The 18,669-nt window shown below is 37.0% G+C and overlaps 1 protein-coding gene across 4 annotated transcripts in view; it reads left to right on the top strand.

Annotated features, from left to right (window-relative positions):
• Positions 1-18,669, top strand: part of RSPO2 (R-spondin 2) — a 169,775-nt gene that overhangs the window by 96,959 nt on the left and 54,147 nt on the right. For 2 of the 4 annotated variants that reach the window (XM_005563925.4, XM_074000051.1), the window contains 2 exons: positions 10,528-10,671; positions 13,089-13,274. In XM_005563925.4, the coding sequence (XP_005563982.1) occupies positions 10,528-10,671; positions 13,089-13,274 (330 nt within the window). Of the gene's footprint in view, positions 1-10,527; positions 10,672-13,085; positions 13,275-18,669 lie in introns of all 4 variants that reach the window. The other 2 variants (XM_005563924.4, XM_045398592.2) reach the window with 1 other exon arrangement.

The following is an 18,669-nucleotide window of genomic DNA, read 5'->3' as shown; positions in this document are numbered from 1 at the left end:
TTTTCGATACTCTTTACAAAAGATTTTACTTTTGTTTTTAGTAACAGTCCTAATGGTTGGAAAGTAAAAGTCCTGACTTTCCATTTAATAGAGGTAATTGTATTTTTCAAACTTACGTTTGTTTCTTGTGGATTTGGTAGTCCTTGTAAGTGAGCCTATTATTTCAATATAGACCCAAGTTTGGCAACATCATTCTATTATTACATTTCCAAGGCGGATGCCACCTTGTGCTGTTTTTACATAAATAAAGCATATGCCTAATGCTTTAGTTTTAAAAACACTTTGACCTGCATCTTTTAAATCACATCTGGAAATCCTGCGAGGCAGTTAATATCCTCATTTACAGAGCAGATAACAGGCGTTCTGTTAAGTCCACTAACTGGCCCAAGGGTTGCCTGCCACTGCATGGTACAACCAAGACTGTATCTACTTTTATCATCAAACTGAATTGGCATACATGACAAAGCCATGCTCACAAACAGAGCAATTAAAATATCTTGCTATACTGGACTATAGGACTGGACATAAACTATAGGACTGGACATAAATGTCAAGCTAGTTGCAGCCCAAACACATGGCTTTGTAAAGTTCTTCTCTCTTCCTTTCTTTCCAACCAGCAACTTCGTTCAAAAGTCAGTGCCACAGCAAGAAAAAAATTAGAAACTTATTAAAATAGAATGGAATATTGACCCACTGACAACTGATCAGGAGTTGTCATTCTTGATTTATCAATACAGTGTGAATAAAATTAAAAATATTGAAATAAAAGTATTCCCATGTCAAGATAACTGAATTCCAGCATCCTTATGCTCATCTGATATTTGTCTTATGCCCACAGCCAGATGGTATATGGAAGACATCAATCACTATGCCTCCCCAAGCTTAAATGCTACCATTTGGTGTTTTCAAAATAAAACTCTTTATTTTTTTTCCTTTTTTTATCAAGGTACCCCAGGGATTTCAGTAATTTTCTAGCCTAAGGGTTAGCAAACTATGACCCAGGGGCAAAATTTGGACTGCTATCTTTTCAGTAGGGCCCTTAAGCCAAGAATAGCTTTTAGATTTTTAAGTCATTGAGATTTTAAGACAAAAGAACAATATTTTGTGACACATGAAAATGATACTAACTTTTAAATGTCAATGTTCATAAAGTTTCATTGGAAAACAGCCATGTTGAATCATTTACATATTGTCTATGGCTTCATTTTGTGTAACGACAGAGATGAGTTGTTTAGACAGAGACCGTATGGTCTGCAAAGCCTAAAATATTTATTATCTGGCTCGTTATAGGAAAAGTTTGCTGTAGCCTATTTAGAGTGTAAAGGGATTAAGAGATTCTTCTTGTTTTCCTTGGATGAGGGTTGAGTGGAGGGCAACACATATATTAGCTTACATATGCTTTTCCATTTAGTTGGGTGGAGAGATCTGCATTTTCCAACATTTGGAAAAATCCAACTAAGATGCAGGTCTGAAGTTGATTAAACCGCTCTAGTTCTACCTTAATATAAAAGGGTGACAAGTTACCAAAAAAGGAAAAGCACAAGAAGTAACCAAGATGAGAGTTCTAATAGTGGCAGGAATTTAAAATCTTATATGAGATACTAATTTGGTTTACAATCTTTGAAACTTTTAATTACTATCACATTCCTTTCCTATTTTATTTTGAGGTAGTTGTCCTTCTCCCACTGTTTCCTACCTCCACCATGGGAAAAAAAATTCTCTTTAAGCTTTAACATTCTTAGCAAATGTGTTTATTTTGATTTCATTTGTTTTGAGAATGATTTCAAGTATGCATCACTTGAATATATGAGAAATAAAGCCAATATTTTCAGAGTTCATTATTTGACCACATAATTTTACACAAGCCTCAATATTTCTTCATATTTTTTCTATGTGGATGGGCAAGATATAACATTTAAACATTAAAAGATTACAGTGAAGCTACTAGCAGCATATTGCAAAGTGTGAATTTGGAGTTTTTAAAGAGTGAACTGTTACAACATTTCAAGTTAAATATTTTTTCCTGATATGTTTTTTGACAGCATATATATCCTCAGAAGTTCAAATAAAAGATACTATGGCATATAAGATAGAACTCTATAGCTATCTAAAGGAACAGCATGTAAATTTCTAGATAGAAATTCATTGTACCTAATGGGAACTTGAGGATTTAAATCACAGCCTAGGTCAGGATTTTATTGTATGATATAGGTAAGTCAGGTATTTCTGCCTTCTTATCTGATGGTTAAGGGAGTAAGGCACAAAGAGAATGTGATTTCTACCATCTGTCCCCCCACCCCAGGTCAAAATTGCCCTTAGATCTTGGTTTCTTAACTCCTGGTTCCTAATGTTCAAGGCAGGTGATTTTCCATGTAGGTGCCCAACAAATGATTGTGATCAGTTGGTTAAGCTGTGTGACCCAAACAAGGGTGAAGTCACTAAGTTTACTCTAGACAGTGGGTAATGCCCTTTATTTGAGTAGTGCATATATATGTATTTTATTATAACTACATCTATACAGTTTATTAAAATTATATCTTTTTTTCCATATGGAGTATCCTATTTGAGCTTCCTTCCATTCGCCATCTTGGACTGCAATTCTTTTGTCCTAGTTGTTAGATTAAAATTTATTTTATTATTCATATTTAATAGTTGCACTTATTTTTAGGAGTACATGTGATATTTTGATATCTGAATACCACATGAAATGATTAAATCAGAGTAGTTAGGATATCCATCACCTCAAACAGTTATCTTTTGTGTTGGGAACATTACAGTTCTTCTCTTCTATTTTGAAATGTATAATAAATGATTACTAACTGTAGTTTTTCCTACAGTACTATTGAATGCTAGAACTTATTCCTTCCATCTATGTTTGTAGCCCTTGACTAAGTTCTCTTCATCCCCTTCCGTTCCCAGTCTCTGGTAACCACCATTCTACTCTCTATCTCCATGAGATCTACTTTTTTTAGTTTCCACAGGTAAATGAGAATATTTGATGTTTGTCTTTCTGTGCCTGGCTTATTTCACTTAATATAATGTCCCCCAGTTCCATCCATGTAGTGGGAAATGACAGGACTTCATTCTAGTTTTATAACTGAATAACATTCTACTGTGTGTATATACATAAAATATCCTTTCATTCATTGGTGGGTACTCAGGTTAATTCCATATCTTGGCTATTATAAATAGTGCTGCAATAAGTATGAAAGTGCAGATCTCTCTCTGATATATTGATTTCCCCTTCTTTTGGATATATACTCAGCAGTGGGATTGCTGGATCGCATGGTAATAAATTTTTATACTCATAAAATCTCACTTTTTGATAACTAATTACACAGCAGGTACTATGCTGAGATCTTTGCACTGATTAAGCCTCTGAATCCTCTCAAAAAGCCTGTGAGATAGAGACTGATAATACCTTTTCTTAAAAAAAAAATACATGAGGACATTAAGACAGAGAAAGCTTCACTGACTTGACCACAGTCACACAATAGTAAGTGGTCCAAGACTCTAACCTCAGATCTGCTAACCACTGTACTATGAGTGGCCACTATATTCTCAGCATAGTTCTTATTCCCGCCCCTTGCTCTTAATTCTAAGTGTCCTGTTCTGCATTTGACATAGTTGAATTTCATCCTATACCAACTATCCTAATTAAGGCAATCTTGACTTAAACTCATTCTACTGGGTTATAAACAGACTTTAACCCTGGATCTTCTGATCTTCTGTTAATTTAGTAACGCTGGTTCTCTATGTCATCACTCAAATAGTTTAATTGTAAATATAAAACATCTAGTCCTGAAACTTCTGGATCCATCTTTTATTTAGATTGAAATATAATGAAGTTCTAATGAGTTGCATGTTACTTGACTGTATTACAAAAAAATGTAATTTTAGCTTTTAGGTAATTTTTATCAATACATAGTCTAATGGAATTACTGCAATGGTACATATTAGAAATGCATGATTTTGAAAACTTAGGAATATTTATAACCCCATTGCAAATTTTGAGAAGAAATGTTAAATAGTACTTGAAATTGTTAGATTTTTAAACTAAAACTAATTTTAAAAACCTTATATTAAGTTCCATAGTCTAGTGCTTTCCATGTGAAAATTTGCTAAAAGTCTAATTTTGAGTGTTTTGGGAACAAACTGTGCCTTTAATTTCTATTCAAATTTTAGCACGTAATAGGCATAGAAATCTCTAGAGATTTCTAGAGGTTGGCTTGATGTTCTTTGATCCTTGCATCTGCTACTTGAGGACTAAATAAATGCCCTATTGTTGTCAGTGACTGCCACATTCTGAACAGAGATGCTAGTTTAAAGTAAGAGTAGTTGGAGCAACAAGCAATTGGATTTTCATGGTGTGCTAAGGCAATCTGACATTCACAACCCTGATGGGCATGAAGAAATAAGAACATAGATTCCTAGGGGTATTTGAGGTTCCCTCTACTTTATTGACTTCTTCCCTTTCTCCAATAATTGATCATTATATATATAATTACATTTTGACAGCTAGATTTAACAAAGGTTGATGTTTCTCTGCTGTTAAGGATTTACTTTTCTCATTTATCTGATTGACTATGCTGAGATATTCAATTAAGAGATGGTTCTTGCCATCTTAATTTAGCTGGGAAGAGAAACAAAAGGAACTCTGTCCATTTGCCGAGTGCCCTAAGAGCACTGTTGAGACCAAAGGAAGAGAGGATAGTTGTGTGATCTTTGGCTTCTCTCAGTTTTTCATCTTCTCTTCCACTTGGTTTGTCACTTTTATGGATTCATTATAACTCCTCTCCCTGGTACTGTTACCTCTTAGAGTGTTGAGCCTCCCAGTGGTTTTCCTGACCTCTACTCTCTTCTGCTTTCAGGAAGGTTAACTTTCTGAAAATGTTCACTCCCCAGCTCACTCTGTCTATACGTCTAGCTTAGAGTAGTCACTTTATTCCCTAATTGCCTTTCTGTGGAGCTTTCCCCTCAGTAGACTGAAGATCCTGAGGTGTAAGGACTGTTTTCTCATCTGTGCTTCTATGTACCTGTCAGGATGGTTGGCCCTTAGGGACTGTTACCTGTCTCAATGAGGAAACATGGTGATGCTATGCTCATGGCCAGAATCTACAGGGACTACTCACTGCTAGTCAGACCAAGCCCCTAATCTTGAACCGAGCTTCATTTTTAATACTAATTATTACTTAAATACTTAAAGCCACTCAAAGTATGAATAATTTATAATCCTCACCCACAGCCTCTAAACCCAAATAACCATCCCATCACCTAACCTCCTCTTCCTCCAAGCCACTGCTCACTGGGCCCGTCAACTTGCCATGTGGATTTTCTCTATTGCCTCGTCATGAGGGCAGCTACCATTGCCAGGACTCTGCTTCTCCTTGTCTCCCTAAAACTTGCTCATCTGAGGTTCCGACTCATAGCACACATCACCCGCCTTCCTTTGATAGTTACATTCTCCAGTATAATTGTTTGCAGGTGTTTAACTGTTGATTCTTCCATATGATTTGCAGTTCTTTACAACAACTATGGCTTTTTAATACATAGTACATGTGCAGTCAATCTCTCACTAAGCATGCAAATATTATAGAAATTGAACTTTAAATGACATTCATGCTCATTTATTTAGCAAGCATTGAAACTCCACCATGTTTCCTATACTGTGTTAGGAATGGGGAATTCACAGATTGAAAAAAAAAAACTTGAATGGCAGGACAGAAATGGGTCCCTTTTCTGTCTCTAATGTACCCAAGATATGACTCTATATCTCCTGTTACATTGTGGTGCACTGTTAGTGCCACATGGACCCCTCTGGCTTAGCACCTCCAGGATAGGGAATGGGTTTAGGTTCTTAGGGTCTGGCACATACTGTGTTCCTTGAGAATGCTGGGAATGAACTGTTAAGCTGGACTATGGTGTAATTTGAAAAATGTTTTATTAAAGCCTGTACAGGGTACTGTGGGAGGATAGGAGAGAGGGTATTCAGCCTATTTTTCTGTTTCTTGGCCAGGGGTAAGCCCTTCTTGCCAAATGGCAGCCCCAACAGACTGCATTTGGATGCAGTTTCACTTGGACAGTAATTTTACTTAAACCAATGTTGGCAGTCCTCATTTGGTGGGTTACATTTTTGAGGAGGCACTGTAATTTAGAAGCATGTAAGTTGGCTAAACTAGGATCTTTTATTTGAACGAGGACTTAAAGCCCATATTTTTATAGAAAAGGCCTATGTTTAATAAATTTTAATACACCTATTATGTAGTATACAGTTTTCTAAGGTTTAACAATCTATTGTATGATCCTACTGGTGTTTCAATGGTGACTAACTCATTTATAAGATTTACATAGAGGTTTTCTAAAGTGTATGGAAGAAACCGTTAATACAGTGGCTATTTCTGGGGAGTAGGCCTGATGTGCCATTCAGGTGAGAAAAAGGATTTCTATTTTCTCCTGTAAACCTTCTGTACTGCTTTGAGTTTTTACTTATAATGAGAATGTTTTACTTTTATATAAAAATGAGTTAATAGAGTTGATATGAATCCCAATTAAGGATAAAATGCTTAAGTAGTTTTTGGGAAATGGCTACAAGCCGGTGGAGAAAATATAGGACTATGAGACTACACAGGAATTCCCTCCGACCCCCACAAAGCAGAAGAGTTACCTCCTGGAGAAATGGCTGAACAGAGCCAGGGGGCTGTGGTTGGATCTGGAGCTGCTGAGGAAAGGTCATCAAGGACTGTGAAGCACGTCAAGCAGGAGACCTCCTGGATTAGGTGGCTTGTGGTGCTGCTTGCTTTCAAAACTATTGGGTTTGGCCAGGCATGGTGGCTCACGCCTGTAATCCAGCACTTTGGGAGGCCGAGGCGGGCGGATCACCTGAGGTCGGGACTTTGAGACCAGCCTGACCAACATGGAGAAACCCCGTCTCTACTAAAAATACAAAATTAGCAGGGCGTGGTGGTGCATGTCTGTAATCCCAGCAACTTGGAGGCTGAGGCCGGAGAATCACTTGAACCCAGGAGGCGGAGATTGCAGTGAGCCAAGATTGTGCCATTGCACTCCAGCCTGGGCAACAAGAGTGAAAGTCTGTCTCTAAATAAATAAAAATAAAAGAATAAAAAGTATTGGGTTCGTAGGTATTTGTGAGCAGATGAGCTCTGTCAGTGCAGGCTGCCAAATGCATGGGCCGCCTGCGTTGGTTTTATGTAGTGGCAAAGAGCAAATGAGGCCAGGATGGTCAGCACAGCTTCAGGTGCTAGGACTTGGCACTGATCAAAGCTTTTTAAAAAATGCTTTATTACACAGACAATATTTTATTTAGTTTTTTCCCCTTAAAATTTGAGTGAAGGAAAAGCAACACTATTGAACATGTGAAAACAAAGGATACTGGCAAGAGATGGCTAAATGAAGGTATTTGTTGAAGGTTATTGCAGGTTCAACATTATTAAATCAGGGGTATAATTCATGCACTCAAATCTGAAAAAGTTTTAGATGGGATAGATGCCTTTATTCTTGCCTGTTAAAATCAAAAGAGCTTAATTTTACAATGTTAATGGAGTGGCACTTTTTGAATAAACTTAAGTAGGTCACAAATACATATTGTAATAACCCTTTCTATGATACTAATTACATAAGTGTAATTAAAGGATATGAGTCAGAAAAATAACTCTAACATACTTGAAAATTCTATCCCCTCCCTAAATTAACTTCCCTGAGCTACTTCATACAGATGAACACATGCACGCATACGTAGTTTTGTGTTATACTATATATATCTCGCAACGTACCTTTTTTTTGGGGGGGCGGGGATAGGGTCTTACTTTGTTGCCTAAGCTACCGTGCAGTGGCACAAACACAGCTCACTGCAGCCTTGACCTTCTAGGCTCAAGTGATCCTCCTGCTTCAGCCCCCCAGGTAGCTGGGACTGCAGGCACACACCACCATACCCAGCTGATTTCTTAGAGATGGGGTTTTACCATGTTGCCTAGGTTGAACTTGAACTCCTGAGCTCAAGTGATCCATCCACCTTGGCCTCCCAAAGTGTTGGAGTTACAGATGTGAGCCACCATGGCCAGCCAACTTGTCTCTTTTTTTTAACTTAACAATGGGTTTTCCAGGTCATTACTTATAATTCACCTTGTACTTTTAAATGGTTATCATTTTCTACAGTTTGAACATACCATATTTATATTCTACTTGAATTCAAGAACAAATAATTAAGCTTTCATCCAACAGGATTTTTACCTGAAGAAGTCCTCAGGGACTTTACAGAGAATGATAGGTATTTCAGCAATTCCATATTCTATGAACTGGTATTAGGAGCATGGAATGAAATGAGGGAAGGGAGCTACAAGTAACAGTAAAGATCAGCAAAGGGCCTGGTAAAATTAATTCCAAATGCTATAACTTTTTGGCCAAAAAGCTTATTGGTGTGGCTTTATTTTAAAGAGAAGTCAGACCTTGTAGATGATAGCTGATTTACAAAGTGTAAAGTCCTCTTTTGCTCTTTAAGTATAAGTGCTCTTTTTTTTTTCTCTTCACCCTTTAGTTCTGTTTTATCCTTTGGAATGCTCATTACTATTTCTTGGAAAATAACTACGGCAGGAAGGGCTGCTTGTTTTTTAAAAAAATATAGCAAGAAAACTAACAATTTGTGGACATAATGGTCATGTATTTTGACCATGATTAAGAGGTTATTGACTAGCTATGGACCATGATTTTATTCAAATATAGGTTAAAGCATTTAAGACTACAAATGAACCTTTTATGGGGTGATAAACTGTTCTTCTGTGCTGACCATTTCCCTCCCCACCAAAGGAGCAGTAGTGTAGATTTGTATGTGGACTTTAACCCACACATATTTGGTGTTCTGTTTATAAATTTGGTAACATTTTAGAAGTTGCATTAGCTGCTTCATACTGGTCATTTAATACACAGAAGCCTGTTTAGACTCAAAATTGAAAGGCAAAGAGTTGCCATTTTTAATAGGTCTAGACACAGTCATTTCTTATGTGATCTATTTTAATGAAAGTTATTTTTAGCCTTTAAATGTAGCCTTTAAAGCACTGAAATCTTCAGTGATTTAACATCTTGGCTGCGTTTTTTTGTTGTTGTTGTTGTTTTTTTACCCCTTTATCTCTTTGCTTATGGGAACTATATGTCTTAAAGCTTCCTGAATGCTTAAAGCAGGAAGTATAGTTCTGGAGGCTTGTTAAATGAATACATGTGATGTCACAGAGTTTTCATAGGACTTTACGTGCTGTCAATTGCATCAGTTAAAACTGTTACAAGTAATAATGTACTACAGTCTGTTGAAAACTTGACCTTGGAATTTACCAGTCCTCCAAACTTCTCTCCTTTCCTTGAGGAGTAGTTAAGAGAGTGTATTTATTTTCACCTGTGCATGCCAAGGATTTCTGACCCAGATGTTACTGGCCTATCAGGGAATCTGATCTAGAATACAAGCTCATAAATTATTGCTGCTTTTTATACCTTATTGTAATGTATGTGGTTTAGTGGAAAAATACATGTTTCTAATTCACTGTGGCTTCTATCTGCAGACTACCTATTATGAGCCTGTAAATTTACATATATTATTACAAAACCTTACAATAATTTTGTAAGGTCAGTGATGCCCCTGTTTAATACAGGAGGAAATAGAAGCTCAGAGAGGCATATAGTTATCTAAAGTTACAGAGCTGGTAAGGGCAGAGCTTGGTATTCACACCCAGATGTAACAGACCTGAAAGCACATCTGTTTCACAAACTCCTAGCGGACTTCAGTGAGTGAGCTATAGAGAGAAAGAGAATGGATTTAAAAGACAGATGGTTTTGGCGGCTTTCAGAACCAATTCAGCTGCTACTCTGTTAGTCCCAGGTTTCTTATATGCCAAATGGAGTTTCTAATGTCCACATGTAGGATTATTGTGAAGATTCAATGGAAATATGTGTAAAACCTTTGACACATTGTAGGTTTTCAACAAAATGACCTAAACTTCCACCCCGCCCCCAGCCCCACCCAGGTCACCCTCTGATGAATGTAGGTGCTAGTGTTGACCAGTGCCCTATAAAATAGACCATGCATTTGAAAACATTTTAAAAATTAAAATTCTTAACTCATTTCCTATACACAAATGCTTATTACAGTGTTCCCATTGGAGGCCTTTTGAGGGCAGGACAGATTTCAATACTGGCAGCAAGTAATTTGCAGAGGGAGTGTTTTCGTTTTCTTTTGAATTTTTTGTTTTAATCCCATCTGGAGATTACTAACATTTCCGAAAGTTCTCATGGCGCATGGGACCCTGGGCTGGCATTCTCTCTTGGGTTATTGATGTAGTAAGCTGTTGGAAGAGACGGGAATGATTTAGAATGAGATGGCTCTAGGAAACAAATGAGTTAAACAGTATTTCTCTGATGATGAGAATTTCAAATGGGCTAACATATGAGTTTACAAAAGTTTTGTTTGTAAAACAAGTACCTTTCTTTGACTGAAATTTTCTTTTTTCTCTTTAAAATTGTTTTTAGGATGCAGAATAGAAAACTGCGATTCTTGCTTTAGCAAAGACTTTTGTACCAAGTGCAAAGTAGGCTTTTATTTGCATAGAGGCCGTTGCTTTGATGAATGTCCAGATGGTTTTGCACCATTAGAAGAAACCATGGAATGTGTGGGTGAGTAGTTTTTAATGTGACTCTCAAACTGCAACTTTTATTTTAACACCTGTTTCTTAAAAATATGCATGCTAGATATATTTAAACTAAGAAACAAATTGGTTCTCTTGTTCAGTAGAACTGAAAATTAAGTTCTTTGCTGACTTTAAGTATCATGACAATTGGATAGTCTCATATCTTGCTGTAAAATTTGCTAGTTGTGCATTTGCTACGTTAATCTACTTAAGTGCTGACAAAGTTTTTTCTTAATCATCTGTAATACATTTATTTCTTAATAAATTATTAGTAACTGTTAGACAAAAACATTTTGTTCAGAAGAGAAGTTTTAAGCACTACCACATCAGCTAACTACTCTATTACTTTTGCTATGTGTAGAATTACAGAACTGCTTGTTTAGCTGTTTGTGTAAAATAAAAAAAAAACTTGAAAAGAAATTATTTGTGCCATATTTTGTTGATTATATGTTACAAATGCATTAAAATGATTACCAAATTTATACACCTAGAATGCATAATTTGATATATATGTTCTATCTGTGAAAATAGTAACATATTTTATAAATTTTATATCTTCTGCGTGTTCGTAAAATACCTTGACATTCTTATACCACTGATTGAAAGGTAAAGATCTGTCAGTGGCTGCATTATGATGAATCTCTTAATCTAATCATGGATGTATTGACATGCTGCCTCCCCAGAATTTCATTTGCTGTTATATATCTGATATGATATACAACACAGCTATGTATTAGACTTTACATCCCTTAAAATGGAGACTTAGAAGAAAATTTGAAATTTTTCTATGAAAATATTGCTGAAATAGTCTGTAATTGTGTATTTGAGAGCTTGCAGAGAAGACATTTAAATAAGTGGTTTTGAAGAAATATGTGCATTTGTGTTTCTACTTATGTGTGAATTAACACATTTATATAGGCACCACTAGTAAAATAAGAAAGTCACTAGAAGAACATATTCAGAATGTTGAATTTTCTTTTGAGAGGCAGGACACACACATTACAAATGTTCAGTGGAAACGCTGAAATCCTTAACTATAAGCATATTATAAATAGAGTCTTATGCATTCTCTGAATAAAAAATCTTAAATGTCTTTGAAAAGTCTAAGAAGCAGCTATGATACCCACTGATGTCTAGAAGATGGAAATATTAATTTTATGCAGACTCTGGACCTCAGCCTTCATCCACTAGTGTGAAGAGGAGTTTTAATGGTGAAGTTAATGAGGAGGTCTAGCTTTGTATATGCTTATCCTTTTATTTCCTCCTCTCCCTCCCCTGGGAGTTGAGGGATAGCCTATTTTCCACTATGTGGACTTAACATAGGGGATGCTAAAGGCTTTTACGTATGTAGTAAAAACATACATTTTCAAATGATTGATCACATTTGTTTACTTTTCAAACTATAGTAATGTACACCAATATGGGGAATAAGAACTGTGGTCTCCAGACACCTGCTGAAAGAAAAGAAAAAGCCAGAAAATACAAAGCAAGCTCCCCATTTTTTTCACCAAGTGCTTCCAAACTAAAACACATTTATGGGTTTGGTGGAGGCACATTCAGAACCAGCCTGTAAAATGTTGTCTTCTGTCATGGTAGGAAATAGTGTCTTCTACTTTAGGTTTTAACTGTTGACTCTTTAAAGATTACACATTTTAGTATCATTAGAACTATTCATAATAGCAAAGACATGGGATCAACCTAAATGTTCATCACTGATAGACTGGATAAAGAAAATGTGGTACATATATACCATCTAATACTGTGCAGCCATAAACAAGAACGAGATCAAGTCCTCTGCAGGGACATGGTTGGAATTGGAAGCCATTATGCTCAGCAAACTAATGCAGGAAGAGAAAACCAAACACCACACGTTCTCACATGTGAATGATGGGAACACATAGGCACATGGTGGGAAACAACACACACTAGGGCCTATCAGGATGGGGGCAATGCAGGGAGGGAGAGCATCAGGAAGAATAACTAATGGATGCTGGGCTTAATACCTGGGTGATGGGTTGATCTGTGCAGCAAACCACCATGGCACACATTTACCTATGTAACAAACCTGTACATCCTGCACATGTACTCCTGAACTTAAAAGTTGAAGGAAAAAACAGAACTGACCAATAGCATCCTTTGAAAACTGAACTAAGACAAATGGAAAGTAACAGCTTATGAATTACTTAAGGGGTATTTGTTTTTGATAGAAGTATTCTATGGTTCAAAAAATTAAAGTTCCCAAAAGGCGAGTATAGGTCTTCAAGACTGTACCACTTAATTTTTGATATCCCAAGGTGGGGCCAGTGAAGGAACACTGCTATGTAAATTTGATGACAGTAAAGCAAATAGATACTAACTTATGTGCTTGTGTTTTTTTCTTTTTCTAAAAATCTTTACTAGAAGGATGTGAAGTTGGTCATTGGAGCGAATGGGGAACTTGTAGCAGAAATAATCGCACATGTGGATTTAAATGGGGTCTGGAAACCAGAACACGGCAAATTGTTAAAAAGCCAGCGAAAGACACAATACCGTGTCCAACCATTGCTGAATCCAGGAGATGCAAGATGGCAATGAGGCACTGTCCAGGAGGTAGGTCTCGATATAATCACTACTGTGTGCTGTGTGCTTTCTGAATTCTCCTGCTTCCTAACCACCCTCCCTTCCAAAAATAAGTATTTATCTTTGAAGGAAATCCGATAATATTGGTGAGGGGATAAAGTTTTGTTGTACTTACTTAAAAACAAATGCTTCAGTTGTGAAAAATATGAAGGGCATATTTTATTACTTTCATAATACCTTAAACATAACTTAGGAGAGTACCTTAGTAATGAGCTTTCTAAAATGAGGTTTCTAAATGTGTTTTGGTGGCTTTTTCTGCAAATGTACCATAAAAGCGGGTTCTTATGAAATCAGGCCTTTGCAGATGTTGCTCTGAGGGAAGCGGCCAACTTTCAGTTGAGAAGAGTTTAGATTAGAAAGGTTTATGGAGTCTGTAAAATCATCTGCATCGTTACTAGTTGAAGATGACAACTTAAAATAAACTTGCCCAAACACTGGGAGGAATAAACATTGTCTTAATGTTACCACAATTAGCCGTTTCTCTTTGTTTTGATAATAATTTGTAGAAAACAGCTACTGGTATGTGTGTGTTTACTCAAATCTTTGTAGTAATTGTGCTGATTTGCAGTAATTATTCTGTAATAACAGGATTAGGCCCATTTAGAAATTGGAAGAGCACATAGCTGAGGAGCTGGCCGACACAGAATCAGTAAGTTGAAGTGCGGGTCTGAGCCCTGTCACTGTGCTTGTCCCTAAAGCAGTAATCACTGGGTTACATTTATTTTATCACGGGCGGATGCTACATTGCCATTCGCTCAAAATAGAAGAGCAAAAAAGAAAGTTGTGTTTGGAAAACTGCTCTGTAAAATAATCATAACTTTTGCTTGCCTTCATTCTTTCTGTGGGTGCATAACTTTTCAGCTTTATGACCATAGCCCAGAAAGAGAATATATAACTGCTTAAAACAGGTTTATATCCGTGTTATGCTGCCTCATAGGGAATGTCTATGATCCATGGAGAAAGACAAAACTTTTAAGACTCGAAGACTCCAGTCGACCTTTGAGAACTATTGGATCCAGATTCAGAAGCTACTATTAGGAAAGCAGCTTTTCCTCTTGAATTAGTTTTGCTTTTCCTTACTGGATCTTTGAAACAAAGTTTTTGTGGGTCTGCTTTTCACTAACAAGGATGGTTTTGTTCACTTAAACTAGGTATTTTTCAGTCAAAATATAAGAAAATATTTTCTTACAAAACTAATAAGCCACTTCTTGGATAGCTGAAAGCATTTAACCTGCAACCTTCTCCCTAAAAACAAACCTGATGTATTCAGGTATTGGAAATAAAGACTTTCTTTGTTGTATATTGTTTATATAACTAGCCCCTCCCCCATTCCTCTTCCAGCAATGTGGTCCCCCAATTGTGGTTTACATTAATAGCAAAAATTAAACTGAAAATGCTCCTGTAACAAACATGCTTGTGTGTAAAAGAGGCAACACATTTCCCTCCTCTCCAAAACTCTTTATTTTGACCTAGCCACAGTCTGACTTGAGAATTTTCTAGATAACAGCTAGACTGTTAACCATGATATTTATTTCATTTGTATTTTTCATGTTAACAACAACATACTGTCTTAGTCGAATATAACTTGATACTGTCAGCAATTTAAATGATGCCAAAATAAATGCTTATGTATCATCTGCTAATATTCTCTTTTTGACAAACCAGTAACAGACTGATTTAATTCTTATTGACGTTTTACCAAGTTTTACTTATTAGGAAAGACTAGCTATAGCTCTAATTCTTGTATCTACATTTTCAGTTTAATAAAATCAATTTTATATAACCTTTAAATAGGTTTTCAAAGTTATATCAATTTGTTTACTGTTTCATTAAAAGGAAGCTAAATATAATTGCTGAGCGAAATGGCAAATTATTCTGTAATAAAGTAACTTATATTTACAAATGTAGGAAATGAAAATTAGAAAATTAGCTCTGTAACTTGAGCACCGATTGATAAAAATTGGCGTAACTTCCAGGGGAGTATCCCACCTTGCCTCAGGTGAGAGAGGGAAAAGTTCCTTTCTTCAATAGGTCACGGCAACTAATGGAAGAATGGAGAAGAAAGCCACTTTATCCCTTTTTACATCTTGATTTGATTTCAGTGATCTGCTTTGACAAACCATGCAAAAATGTAAGTTGTAATCAGGTTGGGAATACAGGCATTTTTAAGATCTTTGCAACATATGTATGGATTTTTCTCCTGTTGGAGCCAATCTTAACCTGATTGCACACAAACGCAGCCTTAAGCTCCTTCACACTAAAGTGGCAGCACATTAAAATCAGCTGCTTTTGATTACTGAAAGGCACAAGTTAGAGGTCAGTGTAATGGTATAGTCATCACTATGCATATAAGATATTACATTGAAAACTATTAAATATGAAAACATAAATGGCTTTAAGAGTTTGGTTTTTTTTAAGTGTAATGCTTAGCCTAGTTTTTTCCTTAACTGTTATATGCTTATTTGCTTTCTTTTTAAAAAAAAAAAAATCAAAGAATATCTGGAAATGTCTTAAGTAGTAGATCAATTTACACTTGAAACACTCAGTCTTCATTCCCAAACTTTTCCTTTAGATCAGTTATCTTGCTTTTTCATTTTTGATAGCAGAACCTGTAAGGTTTCTTGGGCTTTTCCAACAATCATTCTTCAGGGTCCTGGTCTGGAGCTATCTGGGTCCCTACATCGTGTCAACTTGTTAATTCCATGAGCCCTGACAAGTCACTTAACCTCTCTTGGCCTCCATTTCCTCGTTTGTAAAATTGAGGGTTTGGGGGCGGGGGTTAGGTGATCTCTGAGGTCCTGTTCTGTTCCAAAATCTGATATACTAGGATTAATTGCCAAAAGATGCAGGCAAGTTCTGTGGCTGTCATATGAAGTTGAGGAAGAGACTTGGAAGGCCAGTAGCATAGTTTCACAACAAAGGATCTGAACACTTTCCCAGTAGCTAGCTGCCCCCTGCATTTGCCAAACTTTCCACATCCAGCAGCTTTCAGCTTCCTACTTCAGGGAGGACTCTGCTTAGTCCTTCAAAGACTAACCAAGATTATTTTTAAATCTGTACATGACCTGTGAATTAGCTACCAACATAGCAGACTGATTTATGGAGAATGACAGAAGAGAAAAGGGAGCATAAAAGACCATGGAAAAAAAAGAGGCTGGGCGTGATGGCTCATGCCTGTAATCCCATCACTTTGGGAGACCAAGGCAGGCAGATCACAAGGTCAAGAGATCGAGACCATCCTGGCCAACATGGTGAAACCCCGCCTCTACTAAAAATATAAAAATTAGCTGGGCATGGTGGCAGGTGCCTATAGTCCCAGCTACTCGGGAGGCTGACACAGGAGAGTATCACAGGCTTGAACCTGGGAAGTAGAAGGTGCAGTGCGCCAAGATCGCGCCATTGCACTCCCACCTGGTGACAGAGCAAGACTCCATCTCGAAAAAAAAAAAGATGGATACTGTGAGAAAAAAATATTGAACACTGAGTATAGGAAACAAGTGAAAGAAAGAGTGAATAATTTGAAAATGAAAGCTGTACTTCATTGCAGATATAACTGTCTCCACTCCCTTTGCCCTCTCCCTGAGTATACTAATTAAGAAAATCATGTTGGGACCAATTTATGAATAACCTAAAGCTTTAAGTGGAAAGAATTTCAAGTCTGGGCCATGTTGTACATTAGGGAATATCTTAATACAAAAGTATGAACATGCCTTTTGTCCTATATTTAAATGACACATGAAAGAACAAATTGTGGTTGCTAAGGTATTATGTTGGAGGATGCTCATGTACAGGACAAAATGTCATCTGTAGGTGGCTATGGTCTTCTACCCTTTCACAAGAGGATTGACCAACATCATGATCTCAATCAGAAATATTCTGTTCTCTCTGTATAAGACTCCCTGCTTTTTTTGTCAAGCCTCATCACAACTCATTTTGTTAATTTATTTCATCAGATATTTGTTGAGCACTGCTATGTGCCAATCATAAGTCTAGGCATGGGATTGCTCAAAGAGTCCTTAGCTTTTTCTAGCAGGAATAGCTGCAATAAAGAAGTGGGCGAGTGTACATAATCTCATGTGGAGACAAGGGCTGTGGAGACAAGTAGGACAGGGAGCTAGTGAATGGGTCAGGGTATACTATGTTATGTAGGGTGATCAGGAAAATTGAGGAAGTTACATTTGATCAGAGATCTAAATGAAGGATATACTTTGAAGCTTTAAGGGAAATTATTTTTGGAGCATCCTTGATTCTCCTGCCATATTTTAGGGAAGAGGAAAGAACTGAGCTCCATGGAGGCTCTAACTGGTACAAGGTGTTACATAACAAGTTACTAGTGGTAGAACCGAGAGTAGGACCATCATCCTGCTGCTTAGGAAACCTGTTTTCCTGTGCTTTTTCCTTGGTCTTTATGATAAAGACCAAAGATAAAGCCATGGTTGTCCAACATTAAATTCCCCAACTTTTAACCATTTCTCCCTTGATGCAGAAATATCATTTTACTTTTGCCCCACAAATGCTTTTAAACAACCCTGCCATCGCCATCCCTTCCAATTTGGAATCACTGGTGAAACATATCCCAACGATCATTGCATAAGAGCTAAAGTGTTGAGCCACTGGCTTTGTTTTGATTCAGCTTCCCCTGTGAAGGCCCTACTCTCCTTTAGAGTCATTGGTCCTTGGTTGGTGGGGGGAAAATGTGGCTTCAAGATTGTCGTTGCCATTCTTAATCTTTCAAAGCCAGCCCTCTAGAGAAGACTGCCTCGTGTGGAGCCACATCCGACATTCATCTCTGACCATTGCTCCTTGGCCTACACAGAAGCCCTGGGTAACCTGATACCCATCTCCACATCAGAAGGCTCTGTGCCCAGCATGTTTTTTGCTTTTTGACACATTTCAAATATCAGACTCTTAGAGTAATTAAGGTGATGCTTTATCATATGCTGGGATAGCCTTCTGCCTCTTTTGCTCATGGCGGCCTCAACTCACCATAGTGCAGGTTTTAGTAACCACACAGTAGTTCTTTAAACTCCAGTCACATTTTCTTAGTACTCTGATAAAATGTAAGTATGAAATCTGCTACCATATACTATTTTAATTTTAGAATATTCTTTCTTTATTCAAAAGTGGTTCTTGGTAGGAAACAAAAGAATTAGCCGCTTAGAACTTTAATCTCTGCAAAAATCTACTTTTTAAAAGGTGGTAGTAGTAAGACTTCTCCAAACCTATGTTTTTGTGTGTGTGTGTATAAACTGACAGCAACATGTGGACTGGGTATTAGATAATATAACTAAAGATGGTTGTAGATTGTGATAGATTAACCCCAGAGCAGGAAATAAGCACATTTTTCAATGGGACGGGGTCAAGA

This window comes from Macaca fascicularis, chromosome 8 (assembly GCF_037993035.2).
Source record: "Macaca fascicularis isolate 582-1 chromosome 8, T2T-MFA8v1.1".
NCBI lineage: Eukaryota > Metazoa > Chordata > Mammalia > Primates > Cercopithecidae > Macaca > Macaca fascicularis.
Note: the sequence above shows the minus strand (reverse complement) of the source record. Positions and strands in the feature narration are given on the sequence as shown.